Raw genomic sequence first — 22,853 nt, 5'->3', positions numbered from 1 at the left:
TTCTATCTCCTCTTGCCCTATACCTTTCTATCTCCTCTTGCCCCCCTCCACACATACATATACCACAAATTTCAAAATTCTGTTCTGAGTCTCTATTTTAACATTTCAAAATTAAATTAGAACAATGATCTTCACCATGTTTTCCCCATTTCTCCTTCCACCCTTACTTTTCTCTTTCTAGGTGAAACTTCTAATGCACGATTTTTTAAAAGTTCTCTTTCTTTAACATTAATTTCTAGGGTTTTTTTTTGGGGGGGAATTATAATTCAAAACTATTGTTTACTTTTCCTTGCATTATGTCTTTTCTCTTATTAAAATCCTTCTCCACATTTATTTTATGCTTCAAAAATTGTATTATCATCATTTAGTTTAAATTTTAACAGCCTTTAAGTTTTCAAAATATTTACAAGGATTTTTGCTCACCATTGTTTTTGTACACTTCATCTTTCACTAACTTGAGATATTTGTTCTGCATTCATTCATTATCTTTGCTTCTTTAAGTTGTTTCCTCAAAAAGGATACATGGGTAGTATATTTTGTGATCGTATACAATTTATTCTCTTGCCCTTCCATAGGGGTAACATCTAGGCTGGTAAAGAATTCTTGGATCTTGCTTCTCTTCTCTCAAAAGCCTGTAAATATTTTCCCCTGTCTTCCAGAGTTACATGAGATTTTCTTCTCTTTTTAAGTTAATTTCTCTCTCTCTCTCGGGGTGTGTGTGTGTGTGTGTGTGTGTGTGTGTGTGCATTGATGTCTGGAAGTGGAAGTTTTTTTTTTTTTAAATATCTTTGAAGTTCATAGTTTTTATCAGATCTTGTCAAAATATGTGTGATTTAAAAAATTAATTTTGCCTGGTACATTTCAATCTGAAAAGCAAGATTTCTTCTATTCTTTTTAGCTTCGTCTTTGTATGTTCCTTTTTTTTAAATCCTCTTAGAATGTCTACTTCTGTGTTTCAACTCTTCTGGATCTGTGGTTACATGTTTTTTCACTCATGACTTCCAACTTCTATGTTTCAGGACTTTGTTGTGATATAGTTCCTCTATTTGATTCTCTAAGTATCCACTCTATTTTGGCGTTCTCTAAAGAATTCTAAAATTCAAATATTATTATTATTTTAATTTTCAAATGAATCTTTTTGGTTTTCTGATACTTTGTTAGCCAATATCTTCTTGTATGCCACTAATTATCATATATGTATGTATATATGTATATATATATATATATATATATTTAAAATATCTCCTCTCTATATATTGTTTGGTGTAGTTCTATTAATCTGCCCCGATAGAAGACATCTGTCCTTTCTTTTTTTTTTGCCCTAGTCTTTTTCCTTTAAGCTACTGAAGTACCTTAAATAACCTAGGACCCTTCTTTGCTCTCTCATAATAGTACCTGTGTAAGGTAGTTTTGGGACAGGCAGAAGGGGAGAGTTGAGAAAGAAACTTTTCTGGTGAGCCAGCATTGAGTGGGCTGTCAAGTGGGAACTTGATACACTGTCTGCCAGCTTTCTTTAGTTGAAGTGTAGTAAGTTGGTCCTCCTTAAGTCATAAAAAAGGGGACAGTTAAGCCCCATGGGTAAGATGGTTCAGTGGTAAAATTCTTGCCTTCCATGTGCGAGACCTGGGTTCAATTTCCAGCCAAGGTACCACATACACAGCCACCACCCATCTATCAGTGGAGGCTTATGTGTTGCTATGTTGCTGAACAGGTTTCAGTGGAGCTTCCAGACTAATACAGAGTAGGAAGAAATGCCAGATGATCTACTTCTGAAAATCGGCCAATGAAAACCCTATGAATCACAATGGCCTGATTGTTTCACTGTGAATGTGATCCCCATGACTCGGGGGCTGACTCGTTGGCAGCTAACAACAACAAGCCCCACGGCACAATTCCTCCTGAGCGTGGACTGCAGTGGTGGAACTAGATAGTTCAGTTGGGGGCATCTTTTAGGCTCAAACAGCTAGGAGTTATTCCAGTTGATGCAAAATAAGTAAGCTTCACTCCAGCTTCCACCAGAGTGATAGACCCCTTCTTTGACACTTGCCTTTTGATTCTTTGATTTTTACAGCTTGTAAATGATGTACAGAAACTGCCCTAACTGGGCCAAACACGAACTGTCTCCTTAGGGCACTAAATCCTAAGTAGGCCACACTTTCTTCATTCCCCTCTCCACTCCTAAGACTCTGTCCACATTAACTGTTGGTCTTAATAATCAGTTAGGAGACAGAGGGATGTGTATTCACGTCACCATCTTCTCAGCATGAATAACTCTTGTTTCTTTGATTACTTCTTTTCCTGCATTTTCTGTATTTCCTCCATTGAGAAGGCCTGTTACACAGATGTTGGATCTCCTGGAGCTATCCTCTATTTTATTGCCCTAAGTTTTGAAAACATCCTCAATTTTACCTTCTAGGCTACTGATTAAAATTTTCAGCTATGTATGTTTTATTATTCAGGACTTCTGGGCTTGCTTATTTTGGCAATTATGTCTTTATTTTCCCCAAACTCTTTAATGTTCTTAGCTGCTCTTTTTTTCATAGCAGTCAGTGCTTGGTTTATAGAAACACTATTTTTTCAAATAACTCTCAGGCTATGAATTTAATCTTTTCAAAAGTTTTCTCCTGTTTCTTGCATTATCTCCTTTTGCTCTGAGATCAGTTATTTTGTTTGCTCATCTTTATATTTCTGTTTCAAGCTGTGGTTCTTTTCTCAAATGTGTTTTAATTTTGGTTGACCATTCATATTTATAAAAGGACTAGGTATGCTAATACAGGTGGCTGATGTGTATTTTCTCAGCAACAGTAAAGTTTACTTGCTTCTTCCCTATGTGGTATGGTGTTTGGAGATATTGGAAGCTGGGTTAACTAAAGAGCTTTATGGATAAATGCACAGAGGCAGGTTTCCTTCCAAACACATGGGCACTGTCAGGCAGGTAAGGTAGGGACTCCTGCAGCTGCCCCAGTTAGGATAGCATTACTCTGGATGGAGTGCTTTATGCTGTAAATAATATTAATTAATGTACCTGTTTATTAGAGTTTTATTTTATTTTTCACTGATGTAGGTAGCCACTTATGGAATCCCTACATTTATATTGAAAATGTCTGTTCAAAGCCAACTAAGGTTATTTTTGGTGGTATATGTAAAGTAGCACCATATAAACAACTTCCTGTATCAATTCAAAGCTTACTTCTAGTCTTTTAATCTAGTCAGACTGCAGGAGGATTTAGAAATGTAGTTGTGAATGGAAAAAAATGCCCTCCTTATTTTAAAATAAATAAATAAATAAATAAATATATAAACCAGAGTAGAAAACTTTTCTATGCATTTTTTTTAATGGAGGGAGAACCCAAAAAAATCTTAATGTTCTAGCCATACTAGATAATATAAAGTACATACGTGCAAAAGCTTTGTTTCTGTCCTTGGATAGCTACGAAATTAATTGTACTTTTAGAATAACTCTTCTTATTTGAGTTAATTTTCTTCTTTGTAGCAAGTCTTTCCCTCACTAGAACACTTTATGTATATAAGACAGTACATATCTTTACCTTTTAGAAAAAGTTTTGGTCTTACTTCACTGCAAGTTAAATATTTTATACCAATGCCATGTTTGACCCATCGGTCACTCAGATTCAGCTTTGGTGAGAAGAAATTTAATGGCAGATGCTGAAGGAGGATGCTGAAGCTGATAAGAGGCAGGCAACTCACGGACATATAAGCATCTCTCCCATCTCTGAGGCACTTTTAAAAATTCCTTAAACTTTTTGGTTCTAAATAAGATGTGAAGGGACACAGGGTCATGGTTCTTCTCTGACTGCTTTCTTGCCTTCTTTTTGTCTTGTGTCCACAGGCGAAATATTCTCAGCTCTATACACTCCTAAAAATGACAGCAGGTTCACGACTGCCTGTCTGCTGGGAGACTCCCTTGAGAACCGCTGGCCAGTTTTTCTGTGTCTTTTCAAAGGCAATTATTTTAACATTAAATCACTCCAGATGTACCAAAGATTTATTGCTGTTAATAGATGTTCACAGAAGAGGAGAGAAAACCAGCAAAATTAAGAGCGAATGGTTTAGTGCGAGCAGAAATACAAGACTCATGTTCATACTAAAAGTTGCAAATTCAATTATATCCTCACTGGAAATCTTTTAAAAATAAAGAAACTAAGAAGTATTTAGTCCTCTTACACGGATCAAGGTATGAGATTATTTATCTTTGCTTCCTACTTCTTATTCATGATTAGAGAAAGATATCTCATCATCATCATCATCATCAGTTTTGATTTATCTGAATGGCCTGCTGAAATAGACCTCTGGGAGCATTTACACATCCAGTTACAACTAGATGATTATTTGTAGCCGTAAAACTCCCTCTCACATAAAATTGCCGGACCTAGCTGAAAGTTCTTAATAATAATACTGTATACTTGTATAGTGCTCTTAATGCTTCAAAAAACTTTCATATCCATTTTTTTAATTTGAGTCACAAAATAAGCCAGTTTGATAAGTAGTTCCCAACTGTTCTTATCTCTCTTTTACAGATAAGGACTTAGAAGATGTTAACGATTTATCTAAGGCAGTCAAGCAGTTAGTCTTAGAACTTTGACTATACCCTAAGGTGTCATTTCCTGGACTCAGTGATAATACAGTCTCTTTCCTAGGTTTGTGGAGTCCAATATCTTTGGGCTGCAGTGAAAATAATCTCGGTCATGCATTTACTTCTGAGAGGTAGAATATGCTGTTCCTTGTCATTTCTGCTCTGAGGTCTTTAAAAGCCTTGGTGATGGGGTTGGGAGGGCCAGGACACTTCACGGGTTTTGAGTTCACTAAAGTTGATTCCCAGTTGTGTTATCTTGGAAATAATAACATTGTAAACAAGCTGGCTTCAAGAGCAAGTTTTGCACTTGGGTGAGTTTTCCCTCATAGAGACTGTATTTAGTAATTAACACCTCGTAGACTCTTTATGTTCTTTCCAGGTATGTGGTTAAAAACACTTTTTAGACTGGTCATTGTAGTTGTCTTCCCAATATCCATTCCATCCTTCTCTTATTAACTACCAAATTTTTATTCAGGTATCCATATCTTCTCTATACAGTCATGTGCTTTGCAGAGTGTGACAATGCAAATCTAGATCTAGTCACATGCCCCCACTCACCTAATTGAATGGACTGGGAAAATGTTGGTAAGCATGAGTAATATCTACCCAAAGTATGAATAGAGAGAAAGAAATAATGCAGGTCCTTTATGACGTCACTAAACTACCAAATTGAACCAAATCTGAGAGTCCTCTTGGGTAAACCTTAGTTTCTTGTTATGACAGACAATAAATGTCACTTATACTTAGTTTAAGGTCCCCGGATGGTGCAAGTGGTTTGTGTTTGACTACTAACCTAAAAGCTGGCAGTTCAAACCTATCCAGCAGCACTGTGGAAGAAAGGCCTGGTAATCTGCTTCTATAAAGATTACAGCCAAGAAAATCTTATGGAGCAGTTCTACTCTGTAACACATGTGGTCACCATGAGTCAGAACCCACTTGATGGCAACAGGTTTGGGTTTTTTTGGCTTGTAGTTAGTTTAATCGGGTGTGAGTTGATTTATTCTATTATTTGAAAATCCCTCCAGTGTAATTTTGCATTGTACAAGTAAATATATGTTCAGTATAGAATAATGGGAAAATATGCATAAACTACAAAGAGAAATTAAAAGTTGCCTGGAATCTCAGAGATAATATTTTGGTATATATTCTTTGAGCTATGTATGTGTGTATGGATGTATGTGTATATGTGTGTGGAAGTACGCATGTACAAGCAAACTGATAGGAACACCATCTAAATTATTATTTTACAACCTACTTGTTTTTACTCAACAACATTTTAAAACATCCCTTGAAGTCAATAAATATGTTTTTAAGATATCACCTTAATGTCTGTTTAATATTTGATTTTATGTGACTCAGTGGTTAAGAGTTCAGCTGCTAACCAAAAGGTTGGCAGTTTGAGTCCACCAGCCACTCCTTGTAAACCCTATGGGGGCAGTTCTACTCTGTCCTACAGGGTTGTCATGAGTCAAATCAACTTGATGGCAATGGGTTTGGTTTTTTGGGGTTTATCACAATTTGCTCAAAACACTCTGTACGATAAGTTCAGAGTATTTCATTTCATTGTATAAACTGGGACAGGAGGACAGGTGGTGCCTATTTTGGAATACTTTCTTACCTGGAGCAAAAGAGTATTTGGAAAACCTGTTTTCTTTCTCTATCACCTCTTCCTTTTTATTTCTGGCCTCTGCTTAGTTCTATCAATAGAAATAAATACAAATACAGCTCAGCATGGTGGTAGGGTAATTAGTTTTTTTTTTTTTTTAAGTTTCCTATAAAATTTTCAGTAATTTTTTTTTTCCCATTGCATGACTGTCTTGTATTTGTTACTGGTGTTGATTAGGTATGTAGGTTATTCAAGGTGTTGTAGGTGGTGGTGGCATTGCCATCGAGTTGGCGCTAACTCATGATGCCTTTATGAATAACGTAACAAAAGGTTGTCTGGTCCTGTACCATCTTCCTGATTGTTGGTGTGTTTGAGTTCCTTGTTGCGGCTGTTGTGTCAGTTGATCTCATTGTGGGTTTCCCTCATTTTTACTGACCCTCTACTTTAACAACCATGATGTCCTTTTCTAGTGACTGGTCTTTCTTGATGGCATGTCCAGAGTAAGCAAGCTGAAGTCTTGCCATCTTCACTTCTAAGGAGCATTCTGATTTGAATTCTTCTAAGACTAGAAGATAATTGGTGATACAGACGCAACAAATAAAGTAAAAAAAAAGAAAATCTGGAAGTCAGGATGTAACAGCAAAGTGCAGATCCAGCTTTGTAGGGCTTTCATTTAAAACACAAAAGTCAGTGTAGTCTTCATGGGAAAAAAATTGGTTATGGTAAATGTGCTGAGATGATCTGTCTGCTTTTTCTGTATTGGCTGCTGTGACCATTTGGCATTGTCAGTGACCTCTGATGCTTGGCTTTCTGCTGTGTTGCTATGTTAGGCACAGGGGTGATATTAAAATTATTTAACAACTGGTGAGGCAGGGGCACTGACCAATGAAAACAGACCACAGCCTTAGTCAACTGCTATGAAGGAACTAGTGCGCAAGGGCTGGATGGCTGCCCTGAGTGACGATGATAAAAAACAAACAACTAAAAAACACTTGGGTTTTTAAAAATTGTTTATTTTACCCAGGAAAAGTTCTGCATATAAACCTTTTTTTCCCCTTGGTTTTGGACTTGCATGTCATTCCAGTCATATTGCTGGGGGAAGTAGCCTTTCCACAAAAAATAAAGGGTAAGTAGCTACTCCCTTTCTGTAAACATTATCCAAATTCATAGAAAAGGATTACTAGCACGAATATGTGAAAACTTACAATTCTTCATAGAAAAAAAGAAACAATAAAAAGGAAATATAAACAGGCCATTTAGACACACATACAAAAGAAATACAATAAATATAATAGGTGGTTCACCTCATGAATGAGCAAAGAAATACCAATTTAAAAAAATTGTATTTTTCCAAGCCCACTTGCTTATGACCACTGCTCTGGGGATTAACTACACTGCTTAGTCAATTCTTTCAGCAAATGGTTAACGAACACCTTACTATGTGTTCGGTGCCAGAGGACATACTTCTTATCCAAAGGTAGATAAACAGTCTGCCCTTAAGACAACCATAGCCCACTGGAGAGACTGAGCGAGTGTTGCACAAATCCTGATCCTCCAAATATTAAAGAATTAATCAGTTTGTCAGAGGTTCCCTTTTTGCTAAATAGTAACAGCCACAGGGACCTGCCAGTTCAAATGATTGAGTTATTCCAAAAAGCAGATCGTTCCAAGTTGCGCCTGTGTGCAGTCAGAATGTGGGCTAACTGTACCATGGTGGTGAAGACTGGAGGCAGAAACAAGCGGGATCCCTGCCGACTGACAGCTAAGCGTTCAATGCTTCTATAACTCCCCTCCAACAGGTTCACCCATCTGGGCTCAACTGAGGGGCCCAGAAGCTTTCTTCTCTGGGCCAATCAGAACTCAGCCAGCATCTCTTTGGTGCAATCATTTCCACCTTACAAAATGATTAATCCTGTTCCAGCTATTTTTATTTGATCCTATAAAAATAGCTCCCGTCCCTCAGTCTTGGCGGGGCATCAAGGCCTCCACTCTTCAAGTGCACACCCCAGTCGACCCTGCCCTGACATTTACTTCCAGGCCATTGGCATTTGGGGGCGCAGCTGAACCCACTGCTCTGAAAACACGGTCGGTTCCACTAAGCGTCATACCGGAGAGGTAAAGGTGCATTCGCGGTGGGAAGCTCCGTTTAGGACACAAACACCAAGATCCTCCCAGGCTGCTAGTAAAACCCACGATACGACAATCCGAGGGTCCCAGCGAGAAGAAAATGGATCACGTCTGCCACAGGCACTTAGGCCAGCAGGAGGGGCGGGGGGGGGGGCGGTGCTGAGGGTGGACTTGCGCCATGGCCTTCAATGCACATCTCCACCCCTATCCCCACCCCCAAACTGGTCCCTCCCCAAGCTGAGGGATGTGAACTCGGTTCTTGGGCCCTCAGCTATGCCTAAGTAAGACCACGTCACGCCTCATCACCCCCTCGTCCCCCCCACCCCCACCCCGGTGTGACCACTTTTGTTCCCGCCCCAAACAAAGCCGAGTCTTAACTCCTGCAGAATGAATAAGGGGATCAGGTTGCTCTCTCGGCTTCCCCCAGCCTCGCTTCTCCCCTTTCCCACGTGACTCTCTGGAATCTTTGCCAAAGCTCCGAGTCCCTGGGTCCATTTTCACACCGAGCAAAGGAAGAGAGGAAGGAGAGAAGGAGAGGAGGGAAGCGGAGGAAGGCGAAGTGTCTGTCCTTTAAACTCGGGGATCCAGAGGGGCCCTTATTTTGTGCGTTTTCAGGCTCTCTCCCCCGGGTGACATTGAGTTTCGGGGTCTTTTCCAGCCTCCCGAGAGCTTTCTCCTCTGTGCATTCCGTATTACGGCTCCTCTTCCCCTCCCGTAGTCATATCTCGACCCTGCAGACCGGCTCCGGGTGTACTGCGTACGGTGCCGGAGGTGGGTATTGGTGTGGAGCACGCCGCGTCCCCGCAGCCTTCCGCACGCCGGCGAGGGGCGGGGGCGAGAAAGTAGCAGCAGCGCCCCCCGCGCCGCCGGGTCTTCCCTCCGCAGCTTTCAAACAGTCTGCTGTAGGGAGCGCAGCCCGAGACGGCGCCGTGCGGTTGCAGCGCCAGCGAGTCCCGAGAGCTGCCCGCAGCGCCACACAAAGTTTCCTGAGAGCGGCCCCCGGCGGCCGAGGTCTGCCGAGCCGGGCGGAGACGCGGGTGTGGGTGGGTCTTTCGGGGCTCCCGGCGACCCCCTCTGCCGACGCAGCGCCGACGTAGGATGTCAAGCGAACTTTAAAAAGCTGCTTCCGAGGAACCTGCGCGGGGATCTCCACTGTAGCGGCCTCGGAGCGGATAGGTTCGGCAGAGGGAAATGCTGCGAGACCCTCACAGTTGGTGACCGGCAACTTTCGGGCAAGACTTGGCGGTCTGCCTTCTCTTTGATTCTCACGAGCTCAGCTCACGTTGGCGTCTTGCTTTGCCGGAGAGCTTGGCGCGCTCTCCGCGCGGGCAGTGAAGGAATTGAATCCCCTGCCCGGCCCCGGGTCTCTGGGCAGATGTGAGTGTCGCTCTCCGCCCGTCCACCTTATTTCCCCGGAGGTAACCGCCAGCCGCCCTCCACCCTCGGAGCGCCCCGGCTCGGTGCACCGAATCCAGCGTTTTTTTTGGCCGAGAGCCGGTTTTTGGATGCCGAAGGCTGGGCTCCTGCATCCTGGGTGTCGAGGCTGCGATGGGTGTCCTCAAGGTGTGGCTCAGCGTGGCCCTTGCATTGGCGGAATTTGCAGTATTGCCTCATCATTCGGAAGGTGAGAGAACTGTGTGTGTGAGAGCCATGCAGTTTAAAAAGCTGAGCGGGTTTGTGGTAGGGTCGGGAGGGAGTTTTTTTGAGGGGTGAGTGGGGTTGGAACTAGAGTGGGCTTTTGCTGCGAAAATTCCTACTCGTATCGTTTTGCATTTTCATCACGACCCCCGCCTCGCTCTCTGCCCTGTGTGCGTTTGGGTGGGTGGGGGGCCGGTTGGGGTGGCATCTAGGAAATGGGATTCTCTTTCTTTTCACTTTCCCCGGACCTGTCCCCGCAGGGAACGCAACTAAATGGAGAGTAGGTGAGGAGCGAACAATTGCTGTTACCTATGTAAAAAATACTTCTGCCTCCTATGAAACATAAAATTCGCCCCGTTGAACCCCGCAACGCTTTCCCGCCTTCCTCGCCCCAGTAGGTCTGCACCTAAAATCCAGTTACGATTTTATAACTAGCTGGTTTGAGCGTGTGCTGGACAATTAAATTGCACTAGAAAATCTCCCCAGTGGAGCGAGGCACTAGCCTTCCTGCTTCCCCCAGAAAAAAAGTGGTGGATAAGAGTTTAGGTTCATTCTCTTACTTCACCCTACGCCTCCTGGTTTTCCTCCGGGGCTCCAACCTACGTGTAAAATCCCTGAGCTTGGGGAGAGAAAGGAGGCTGCGAGAGTTGTCGCCATGATATCAAAAGCAATCTGGATTCAGCCAAATAAACGAATCAATAAGTAAATAAAGAGTTTGGGGGTCATGGGATGCCGGGTGCCGGGCCGCGAGGCACTGGGAGCTCCCACCTGCTCCGAGGAACCTGGGAAGTCGCCCAGCTAGTGCTTAGGGAGGGGGAAGGGAGCCGGCGGGCTCGGAGGAAGACGGCTTAATCCAAAGTGCCCGACTCTCGGCTTCCTCTCCCGGCTCCATTCATTATTCATCCAGCTGCGGAAAGAATAGTTCACCTGCCCCGCCGCAAATCAGAGCCGCTGCGGCGACGGCCGGCGCGGGGCGGGGCTCCTCCACCCAGGTGCTGAGTTGGGGGCGGCTGATGGTGCCGAATCCGGGCGCGGAGCTAGGGGCGCTGGAGGCCCGCGGGAGGGCAAAGCCCTGCCTCGGGCCGAGCTCTGACCACCGGAGCAGCTGCCTCTTCCCTCTTGTCTACCTGGGAGAAAGTGGCATGGCCTTGGAAATCCACGCACAGCAGTGGAATCGACCCCGTGGATACAGCTGCCGCCTTTCCACACCCTTCGGGGAACTATGTCAAGTATATTCTGTACCAGGGAAAAGCCTGTCTGGGGCCTGTGCAGCCTGCTTCAAACAGTGCATACCTAGTAGAAATACGTATTGTATGTGTGCGTGTGTGTGCACACTTAAGAAACAAACAAACATTTAGGGCATAGTTGTAATAATAAACCTGATGGGAGACTCAGCCCAGGCCACCCAAACATGAACCTGTGACCTACAAAAATTATTTTACTTGGTGGCAGTTTCTTATTTAGAGTCATATTCTTGCAGGACAGAGAACGTCCTCTGTCTCCCAGATAGCTCACCAGGGGCAGTTTTTCAGAACCAAATCTGTTTAAATTAAGTCATTACTAAGAGCCTGCAGAGTGCGCGCTTTGGAAGGTTGTCCCATAAAAAGGGCAAAATTTAAGAACTTTCAGAGTTTTTAAATGTTGATGTGGGAGTGGGGATGGGGGAGGAAACTTTGCTTCCTAATGTTTCTCCCCAACTTCAGAGCACTGTACAGCCATTTCACAGTGATCCATATCTAATAATGAATGAATGGATGAATAAATGATGACTTTTATTGAGCACATATCATTTACCTGGCACTAAGCATTACATAAGAGCCCTGGTGTCACAGTGGTTAAGAACTCGGCTGCTAACCGAAAGGTCAGCAGTTTGAATCCACCAGCCTCTCCTTGGAAACCCTATGGGGTAGTTCTACCCTGAACTATAGGGTCACTATGAGTCTGAATCAACTCAATGGCAATAGGTTTGGGGTTTTTTTTTTTTTTTTTTTTGGTATGCTTTACGTGTTTTATTCATTTGTTTAATTATGTGAATTGGTCCCACAGCCAAAAATCAGCTATCCTCTGATTTGGTTCTGTCAAGGTTTCTTTTAAAAATAAGAGCAGTGAGGTCAAGGATGAAAAGCTTACGGATCTTAGAGATTTCCTCAAGTTTATTATTAGCTCAGAGAATGATCTTAAAAAATAGAAAAGAAGCACTCATATGTGTGCTTTTCTTAATGTGATATGAGGCCTTTGCTGACTGACCAGTGCATGGAAGAGTTGGTTGTTTTCTTTTCAGTGCTCAGAGAGCCCGTCACACATCCTTCTAGTACACCAGTTAATACTTTCTTTAATTATAGTTGATATAGCTATGAAGTTCCTCACTTACTTGTGTGCTCACCCAGGGGTTAGGATGGCTCCAAGTTAATCCTTTGTCTCTAGTTCAGCTCCTAGTACACAGTACTAAAACCCAAAACCAAAAATATTGGTCAGATGACTGAGTACTGCCAAATCACATTCTTTTGAATTAAGCTTACCTGATAGTCGGGCCTCTACCACTAGCTGGCTGTGTGACCTTGAATGAACCATGTAACTTCTTTGAGCTGAACTTCTGTCATTTACCAAACGAAGAAGTCAACTAGAGGTGATGGCTCTTAAAATATTTTTCTTAATTCCCCAGCATACAAAAAAGAGAAATTGATACTTGATACATTATCTGTGGTCAATTGCAACTTTCTGGTTCTGAATTTTATTTTAATTATTAGGAAAAAAATTTTTACAACCAAATTATTGGCAGTGTTATTTTACACTGCCTTACATTGTTAAGCTTATGAAAATTATGATTTGAGAACTTAATAAAGGCAAGAAGTCACAGAGATAAACTTCAAGCAAACATGGCTGTTTCTGAATCAGAGAAGCTCTACCAAGACATTTTCTGGAGAAGCATATCTTGAATTGTGTGCCCTGTGGAAATCCAGTGAAGTTACACTAGATGGAATATTTTGGCTTGGGATAAGGAAAGATCATTGAATTGGAGGTTAAGAGAATTGGGTTCTAGTCTGTGACTTATCACTCCCTATGTAGCTTTAGCCCATCCCACAATCTCCCAGGCTTTTCCTATAAATGCCATTAATAAAATACATTGAAAAGGATCATTTGATAGACAATATTTTTTTATGTATGGCTACATCAACATATTTGGTTCTACTCTTGGCTGAAGAGTCCCTTCTATGAAGTACTCTCCTTAAAACTGAGTGTTGTGAAAGAGAAGACATTGCCTGGGAAAAACAGCACATCTCTTCATTTTTTTTTCATTCCACAAACCTTTATTGAAAGCTTATGTGTCCGATTGTGTCAAATGGGGGGAGGAGGGAATACAGACATAAAAACAAGACAAAAAAACAAAAACAAATACAAAAAAAAACCCTCAGTACCTGCCTCAAGGTGTTTGCATACCCAGCAATCATTAATATCAATAAAATAGCAGTAGAGATATGTAAACATTAGTCCTTGGTAGGTTTCCCAATATTGAACTGTTACATACTAATTGCAGCTTCACATTTTTGGCTTTTGCAGCTGCCTGCTAGTGGAAATGAAGAGATGACGTATTGTCATAGGCTCTTCATTCCATCATAATACATTTATATTCCTCTCTGGGGAATAGATTCTTGAAGTTACCCTCCCTATATCCATCCTTTAGTGAGGGTACAGCCATCCATATGCATTTGGGTGGCAGTTTCACTCAATTTTACTTAGACACAAGTATACATCAAATACTCTCCACCACGTGGCTCAAGGGCGGGGGGGGTGACTACCACATGGCGGAGTTGGAGCTGCTTGCCAAATCTCACAATAGTTCAAAAACAGTTGGCCCATTTTCATTTTAACTACTCTATTAATTGATCTGAATCCTGGTTGTTAATAATCAGGACATGAGCTGTCCTGTCAGTCCAGGAAACAATTCTATTTTAACTATTCCACAGTGTATACCGCCATATGTTGAATTATAACACAACGTAAAAGCTTGAACATTTAAATACCAACTTGTGGCTGCTTGTTCCTAATGAGTTATGTTTTTGTGATACTGTGCTCGCCAAATCTCTTCAAATCTTACGGTCATATCTGTCACTATTTCTTTGAACTAATGAGTCTGACATTTTGTGAGTCTTGGATGTAACTTCTCCAATTTACCAGTTATAGTTTCTGTAGTCAGTAGCTTCAGGCCGTAAGTAATGGTGCAAATTATTGAATTTTCTCTGAAAATTTTAGAAAAATTATTTCTCTGAAAATACTACATTTTATACAGTTGTTTCATAAGGGAGTACATTATAATGTGCAGAAGGTCTTAAAAACAGACATTGGTTTAAATTAATATTCAGTAACATTTTGCCAATGTGACCTGCAAGAAATGACCCAACCACACAAGTTGAAGAGCAGCCCAGGTCTCAGTACCCAGGTTCCCTTCTTGGCTGCAGTATATAATTGCTTCACCCTGCAGAGCTTTATGCACTTTCGCACTGGCCATGAGGTGTTAGAACTTAACTGGCATCTCAGTTGCATTTTGTGCCCTGAAACTGGCAAAGTTCTTGGTCTGAGAACCCTAGCTCCAGTTGGCTATTATATTTTCTCAGTTTTCCCTTGAAGAAGGCTTGTTTCTCATTCTGGGTCTACATCATCTCCCAGAATTCACCTGGAGCTAGAGTTTCCTTTAAAGTTCAAATAAAGCCATAAATATAAACCTCAGACAGAGCTGCAGTCATTCCAGTACTCCTTAAGAAAAAAGTGATGTGTATGTGGAGTGGAGTCACTTTGTTTCCATATGAAATGAATCAATTGATTAGTGAACAGGCTGGTGCTGAGCCAGAAGCTGCATCCAGCCCCCAACACCAACAAACTCCCGACTTCATCTGGTGGTGGGTGTGAAAGGTGTGCTAGTGTGGGAGGAATATGTCTGCCTCGGATGACTGCATCTGGCATTGGGTGGTGATAAATGTTTGATAAGACTGGGCATCGCACTGGAATGCTTTATTTTCTCTAGAGAGTAGAAATGAGGTTTTGGAAGCTGTGTTAATGGAGACTCATGCACGCAGCTGCCTTCCGGGTAGAACTGTTCTGTTTAAGGAAAGCCCTCAGAAGGTCAAGCTCATTTCTTTTGGAATTGTACATCACAGAGTGACCCAAATTGAGTTATTTCTTCTTCCTAGTGATGGAATTTATCAGCAGCTACCAACTATTTTGACTTGACTTCGTGTCTCTAGCAGGTGCGTGGCTTAACCAAGTGGATATATGGTGCCATACTCGATTCTGCTGTAGTTTTCCATTTTTTAATGAGTTTATAATATCTCTCAAAACTGGCAAAAATACGTTTTGATATGGGTACCTGAATCTTTCTTAAGATGTGTGATTTCTTTTGGAGCTTTGTAAAGAAGTTGGCTTTTGGAAGGTGTTGCTATGGAGGCGGGCAAAAGAAAAATGATCTGAGGATCGTCTTATTCTAAAGGTTAAATATTGTTTGTTTATTCTAAACGTTAAATTTTGTTAAATCGTATCTAAGTGATGATCTTTTTTATAGTTTTAAAACATCAGATATAATTAAACATGTCCATTTAAGTAATTTGGAAATGGAATTGTATTGATACTTAACACACCATAGACTGAAATGCTGAGTCATTGGAACAGGTTTTATCCCATATTATTATTCTTATTTGAATGTTAAGTGCACACTATCCATTTCAATAAATTTGCCCACAGAGATCTGCTGATTCAAACCCAAGTATAAACAGCCGTTTCATTTTTTTGAAAGGTTGTCCTTTATTTCAGTATTAGTGGAGAAGGTAGACCAGTCATTTCCTGAGAAGTTAATATTTTTGAGACTTTAGGAATGATCTCTTAGAATCAAGCTCCGTAGTAAAATGTATCCTTCACTCTTTGGAAACCAACTGTGGCGCTTCGCTTCGTCAAGACATGCTGCTTGCTTTGTTGTGTATATGCCATTCCAATCTGTTTTGCAGCCTCAATTTCTGAGAGAGTAGCCGATAGCACACTGCCCACCTGTTTCTAGGTTAAATCAACACCAGTTGTGCTGCTCAAAAATTGGTTGCGAATGTGTGTTTATGTTTTTTAAAATGAGGATTCTACATTCTTTTCAAATATGAAACTCACCAAAGATTTATGATACACTAGTTACTCAGAAAATATAGGTTGTCCCATCCTTATTCAGCCCTCTTTTCCATTTAGAAACAAATTATCTGTTGTTTTTCTATTTGTCACTTAATGAATGGAAAATAGAAAGATGTATCACTTCATAAGCAGTCGATCAGAAAAATAAAATGAGTGAAAAGAGGATGAAAAGAGCTTTAGCGATCAGGAGCTCAATGGAAGAGTTCCTTTCAAAGAACTACAGTCCATATCAGCCCCCCAAAAAACAGCCTCACTGCCATGGAGTCGATTCCGACTCACAGTGACCTTATAGGGCATGGGAGAACTGCCCCATAGGGTTTCCAAGGCCGTAAATCTTTACAGAAGCAGACTGCCAAATCTTTCTCCCACAGAGTGGTCAGTGGGTTCGAATTGCTGACTTTTCGGTTAGCAGCTGAAAGCTTTAACCACCCTGCCACCAGGGCTCCTTCATCTATACCACTGTCCTATAAAATGATTTATTGCCGTTTAAGAAGAAAAGACTGTGTTAAGGCATGAAATGGATATTTTGTGTTAACCAACCGGATACCTAAGTGAATGTCTACTATGTGAAGAGGTAGGGACTACAAAGAAGTAGAAACAGTCTCTGCCCTAAGAGTATATAGTGTAGTGGGGCATAATGCAACATTTCTGCATGAAAAGTTAAATAACCTTAGCAGGGACGCCACAAGGAAGCAGACAAGAAAGAATTCGCAAATGGATAATGCAGGCACAAAGTGCTGTGTGTACAAAGGAAGAAGAACATAATCCTGTGGGCTGGAAAAACTTCATGAAGGAGGTGGGATCAAGTTCAACGACCTTGAACAGACAGGATACATCTCCTGAAGGAAACCAAAATGAGCAAAGGCATTGACACAGGAAAACATATCATTGTATCCTGTGTTAGCCTCTTGGGTTGGACTGAAGAGTTTGTGTAAACCAAGAGTGGAATGCTCAAGCTTTTAAGATTGGGATGAGTTTAGGTGCAGTTTTAGCAGTAAGCCTGCTGGGACAGTGCCTCTTGGTTTATTATGCATCTCTTTTAATTCTTGTTTTGTTTTTCCTCACAGGTGCTTGTGTCTATCAGGGTTCCTTGTTGGAGGTAGGTCATTCTTAATATATTTGGTTTTAGTTCTTTTGAATGTGAAATGCTTTATTGAGGTTACTGAGAGAGTGAGATGACCGTTTCAATTGTAAAAAATGTTTATTTTCCTTCACAGTTTGAGGATTATGCCTCATCCTGACACAATCATGCTCAGTTACTTAATACCTTTTCCAGAGCGAATTAGTTCCATTCGAATATTCAGGTATTAGAAGAGAAGTTCAAATGCCCAATACACAATTTACATTCTGTGGCTGTCTTTTGTGTTCTTTCAGTCAGAGAGAAAATTAGGTCCCTTTCTTTTGTTGAATATGAACTAGGGCACACTTTGTCTTCCTGTTTCATTTACTGCCTCCTTGGACTGCCCCCTTCCAAAAAAAAAGTGTGATTATTACATTCAGTGAAATTTGGTGTATCACTTACTGACTCTTGCTTTGAATTATAAACTTAAGTTTTGGAAAGCAACAAAAAAAATTAACGTTTTATCTCTGAACCTTTACCATGTAGGGTGGAATTGATTTTGAATTTAATGTCAGGATGACTTGGGAGAAAAGCTGATGCAGGTCTCATGCATTTCTTTCCATTAATAATGTACTACGGTGCATAACAGTGTGTTAAAGCCTTATTGAAAAGACTGTCTACACTCCATCAACTGTAATAAATTGTGTGACAAGTCATTCTTCACCACTTTTTTATTTTGGTTTAATAAATGCTGTAATAAAACAGAACTGAGATGGTTGGAATGGGCTGGCTCATTTACATCACAACCTACTATTGACATGTGTGATATTAATAAGTCATCTTGGATTATCCTTGTGGTGTTGAAATAGAAATATCTTAAATATCCAAGAATCTAGGTAAGTATAGATGTTCACAGTAATATTCTTGAATTTGAACTTTATATAATAGTTACTGCTCTGATGATGTTATGTATTTTTTCTGCCTTATATTTTCTATTAAAGAGTCAAGAGAAAGACATTGTTCCTCTTCTCATTTTATGCCCTTAAAAGCAGATTTTTTCCTTTCAGTTTGTTCTTTAATATGTCTTAGGAACCATTTTTTAATCAAAGCACTATAAAGTTAAGTCATCATTTTTGGGGAGCTGTGTAGATATTATAGACAAGTAATTTATCTATATTAATACAAGAGAATAGCTTCTTGTGTAGAGTGTTTGATAATTTCTAAGTTTTCTCATATCTATTGACTTAACAGGTACTTACAATAGACCTGTGAAATAGGCAGGCCATGTGTTATTGTATACCCTCCCTCCCCTTTTTAAGGAAGAACCAAGGATGAGAGAGATTAAGAGATTTGCTAAAACCTTTAAGGAGTGGATCAGGACGAAACAACTTGTCTTCTGTCTGTTCTGCCTGTATCCGAAGAAAAGTAGCTAGACCATCTATATGTGACTTTACTATATGTTTTTGAGGAGTCCTGGGTGGCACAAATGCTTAAGAACTAACCAAAAGATTGGCCATTCAAACCCACCCAGAGGTGCATTGGAAGTAAGGCCTGGTGATCTTCTGAAAGGTCAGAGCCTTGAAAACCTTTTGGAGTGCAGCTCTACTCACACAGTTGGGATCTCCATGAGTTGGAATTAACTTGATGGCAACTACCACCACCACCACCAACATGTGTTATTGTATGTTTGAATATGAAAGTGTTAAGTACTTGGAGAGGTCAGTTTGATCAAGTTAAAGGAGACACTCTCTAGCTGACTTGCATTCAATGGATACTCTTGTTCCTCTCGGTACCATGCCCTGACTAGTCATCTGCACTTTAGTGTACCGACACACTCCTGACGTCTCCTTCTTTGCTTACCAAGACTCAGCTAGGTTTATTCCTAAACCTGTGCAAGCCCAATATACTGATTATTGGAGTTATACGATTCAGTCCAAGAGTCAATATACTTATAACAATAGTAAACATTACTGTTAAGTAAATGGAGTCACTAGGTGGTACAAACGGTTGATGTGCCTGGTTGCTAACTGAAAGATTGGAGGTTCTCATTCACCTAGAGTCATCTCAGAAAAAAGACTTGGTGGTCTACTTCCAAAAAATTAGCCCCTGAAAACCCTCTGGAGCATAGTTCTACTCTCATACACGTGGGGTCACCATGAGTTGAAATCAAGTTGATGGCAACTTTTTTTTTAATTAAACAAATATTTATTAAGTGAAAACTATGAGCCTGCTATTCTAGGCACTGGGAACAAGTCAGTGAACAAACAGACAAAACCCCCTCTCCTCATGAAGCTCAAATTCTATTGAGTAAGATATGCAGTGTGTCAGGTAAGTGTGCTGTGGGGAAAAACAGTGCAAGAAAGGGGGATATACAAGGCTGACTGGGGACAAGGGGAAACTTTGGTGGCATAGTGCTTAAGAGCTATGTCTGCTAACCAAAAGGTGGGCAGTTTGAATCCACTAGGCACTCCTTGGAAACTCTGTGGGGCAGTTCCACTGTCCTGTAGGGTCGCTATGAGTCGGAATCAACTCGACGGCAGTGGGTTTGGTTTGGTTAGGGGACAAAGGCGGTGACTTCAGATAGAGTGATAGGGCAAGCCTCACTGAGAAGGTGACATTTGAACAAAGACCTACCAGAAAGAGGTAAAACAGCTAGCCATGTGGATCTCCAGGGGAAGAGAATTCCAGAGGGAGGGAACAGCAAGTGTACAGACTCTGAAGTGGGAGCTTGCTTAACAATTTGAGGTGGTACATGGAGGTCAGGGTGACTGGAGCATAAGATTGAGGAGCAGGAGACCAAGTCAGAGAGGTGGGCAGGGGACAGAGCATCTGGGGCTTTGTAGGCCCTTGTGTGGACTATAGCTTGTTCTTTCCATAGGTGGATAAGCCATTGCGTGGGGGGACTACAGCAGAGGAATGGTGAAATCTGACTTAGAATTTAATTAAAGCTACTGAAAAGTGAATATGAAAAGAAACAGCATTCTTGTTTCTAGGGAAACTCTGTTGAATAGTTTGAAAAGACTCCATAGAGGTGAGTCACCAAAAAATTGCTGTCAAGTTAAGTGTGGGAGAAATAGCTACAAGACTGGGGAGAAACATGAGAATCTAGAGATTCTCCATGCAGATTTATTTGCAACCACCTTAAGTTCTCTTTCCATTTTAATGAAATTGAAACTGGAAGTGGGACATGATGCACTGTGGCTGTGGTCAATGCTAGAAAGACAGTACTGCACACTCCGCATGACCTAGTGTTGAAGAAAGGCATGGTACCTACATCAGTGAGGTTGGAGAGTATACATTTATGTAGTTTGAATTAAAGAGTTTAAGAATTTTCACAATTTATTCCGTGATTAAACACCTCTTTGGGTGAGAGGGCCTCTACAGTGAGAGGGCTTTCACACTCAAGAGCTGGCTCTGAGAAGGATGGTATCGTGTCCCCATCCCAAACCCTATCATTCTGTCCACGTACCCACCATTTCCACCACCCATCTGTCAGGTTGTCGTGTGGTGGTGGCTTGTGTGTTGCTATGATGCTGGAATCTGTGCCACCAGCATTTCAAATACCAGCAGATTCATCCATGGTGGACAGGTTTCAGATTAAGAAGAAAGGCCTGGCAATCGACTTTTGAAAATTAGCCAATGAAAACCCTATGGATCACAACAGAATATTTTCTGATATAGTGCTAGAAGATTAGCCCCCTGGGTTGGAAGGCACTCAAAATACACAATGGCTGCAACAATGGACTTGAGCATACCAACAATCATGAAGATGGCTCAGGACTGTTTTGTTGTACACAGGGTTGACACAAGTCAAAGCTCACTTGATGCCATCCAATGAAAGCAATGGCAAACACCTATCGTTTTAGAGCTAGAAGTAATTTCAGAGATCAAGTAGTCAAAACTCCCCATTTTCTAGATGATGAAACTGAGGCCAGGGATGTGAAGTTCTGGAAGTTCATTCATTTATCAGGTAAATAACCAAAAGCGCAGGGTTGGTCTGGTTGAAAAAATGGCAAAGCATCAGTTCTATACTGCAGAATTCCATAAAACATGTGAAGCAAGTTAAAATATGGATATGGGCCTTGGCTCCTGGTTGCTAACTCTCAACCTGCTTTGTTGAGGATTCCTTTCACTGATAACTTTTCAACTTGTCACTTGTTGCTTAGAAAGCCACATGATAGAGTGGAACATTCCTGCCCTTGGACAGACATGGGTTTGATTGTTCTGTTTATGCTACAAACTGGCTCTGTGACCTAGGCCAAGTTATGTAACCTTCCCAAACATCTATTGAATCCCATGGCAATGGGGATAAATAAATCCTCTCTTGCAGGTTTTGGTGGAGTAAAGAAGATAATGTGGGGAAGATACCTGGGTGCAAAGCTTGGCATGCTTTTCTGCACTAACGAAATTCCTCTCTACTAACCAAGAACAAGAACAAAATGAAGGAACAGTTACTAAGCACCGACTATGTATTTAATACTGCCAACGATCCCATGAAAGAGGTGCTATCTTTACAGATAAGGAGACATGTTTAAGCCATTTGTCCAAAGTTAAAAACAAAACAAAACCGGTTGCTGTCAAGTCAACTCTGACTCATGGCGACCCATGTGTGTCAGGGCAGATCTGTGCTCCAAAGGGTTTTCAATGGCTGTGATCTTTCAGAAGTAGATTGCCAAGCCTTTCTTCTGAGGTGCCTCTAGGTAGATTTGAACCACTAACCTTTTGGTTAGTAAGTAGCTAAGCTTTTAACTGTTTGTGCCACCCAGGGACTCCTGTCCAAAATTACAGCTAATAAGTGCTAGACCGAGGAAGGGTTCAAATGTGATTCTGACTCTAAAGCCATTTCACCAACGTGCCATTTCTACAGCCAAACCAGTCTGCTTGTTGCCTCTGAACACAACTAGCTTATTTCACCTTCAGTCCTACATGCCCACCCCCTCCCTGCCGCACCTGCCATGCAGTTGTCTCTGCCAGTCTCTGTCCCTGACCTCCTGTGAAAGCCGGCTGTCCCTGGCTAACCCCTTCCCACTGAACTGAGGCACTTCTGCACTAGTGTGCACTAAATTCACTCACACAATGCATGAAATGTTTAGGGGCTCATTTCATCTTAAAAGAAATATGTGTGTGTGTGTATATATATGTATGTATGACATATACAATATCCAGTTTTTGACAGCTCTATGGACTAGTGGGAAACATTCTAGGATGATTTGGTCCTAAGGCACATGTAGCCATCTCTCAGTTATGTATTGACATCAGCTGTCTCCCTTCTCCTTTCTTTTCTTCTTTTAAAATTTTTTCTCATACACTTCTTAATGGGGAGCGTTTAACGTTTGTGTTCACGTTCCCTTTTCTCCTCTAAGATTAAAATAGCAATACTAATAAATGACGATGGTTTCAGTATAGATCACAGATGCAAATGTAGAAATGTTGTTAGCCAGAGTAGCATTCAGCTCCTGGGGAAGCCTGAATCCTAAAATATATTTCAAAGAAATATTTTACTCAATATATGAAATTAGGAAAGTAGGGGTATTCTCTTCTTTCAAATCAGAGTACTTGTAAGTTTTCCATTTTTAACTTAACCTAAAGTTATTCAATCACCACCATAGTTCCAATCTGTATATAATAGCCATGTAAAATTAAACATTTTCAAAAAAATAGGAAAA

General features: G+C 41.2%; 1 protein-coding gene across 1 annotated transcript in view; it reads left to right on the top strand.

Moving 5' to 3' along the window:
* Positions 1–9,875: 9,875 nt before the first annotated feature.
* The window catches only part of FRAS1 (Fraser extracellular matrix complex subunit 1), a 516,919-nt gene continuing 503,941 nt past the window's right edge, over positions 9,876–22,853 (top strand). The window contains exons 1-2 of the mRNA XM_012557480.1: positions 9,876–9,951; positions 17,195–17,226. Of these exons, the coding sequence (XP_012412934.1) occupies positions 9,876–9,951; positions 17,195–17,226 (108 nt within the window). The remainder of the gene's footprint in view (positions 9,952–17,194; positions 17,227–22,853) is intronic.

This window comes from Trichechus manatus, unplaced genomic scaffold, assembly GCF_000243295.1.
Source record: "Trichechus manatus latirostris isolate Lorelei unplaced genomic scaffold, TriManLat1.0 scaffold00105, whole genome shotgun sequence".
Lineage (NCBI taxonomy): Eukaryota > Metazoa > Chordata > Mammalia > Sirenia > Trichechidae > Trichechus > Trichechus manatus.
Note: the sequence above shows the minus strand (reverse complement) of the source record. Positions and strands in the feature narration are given on the sequence as shown.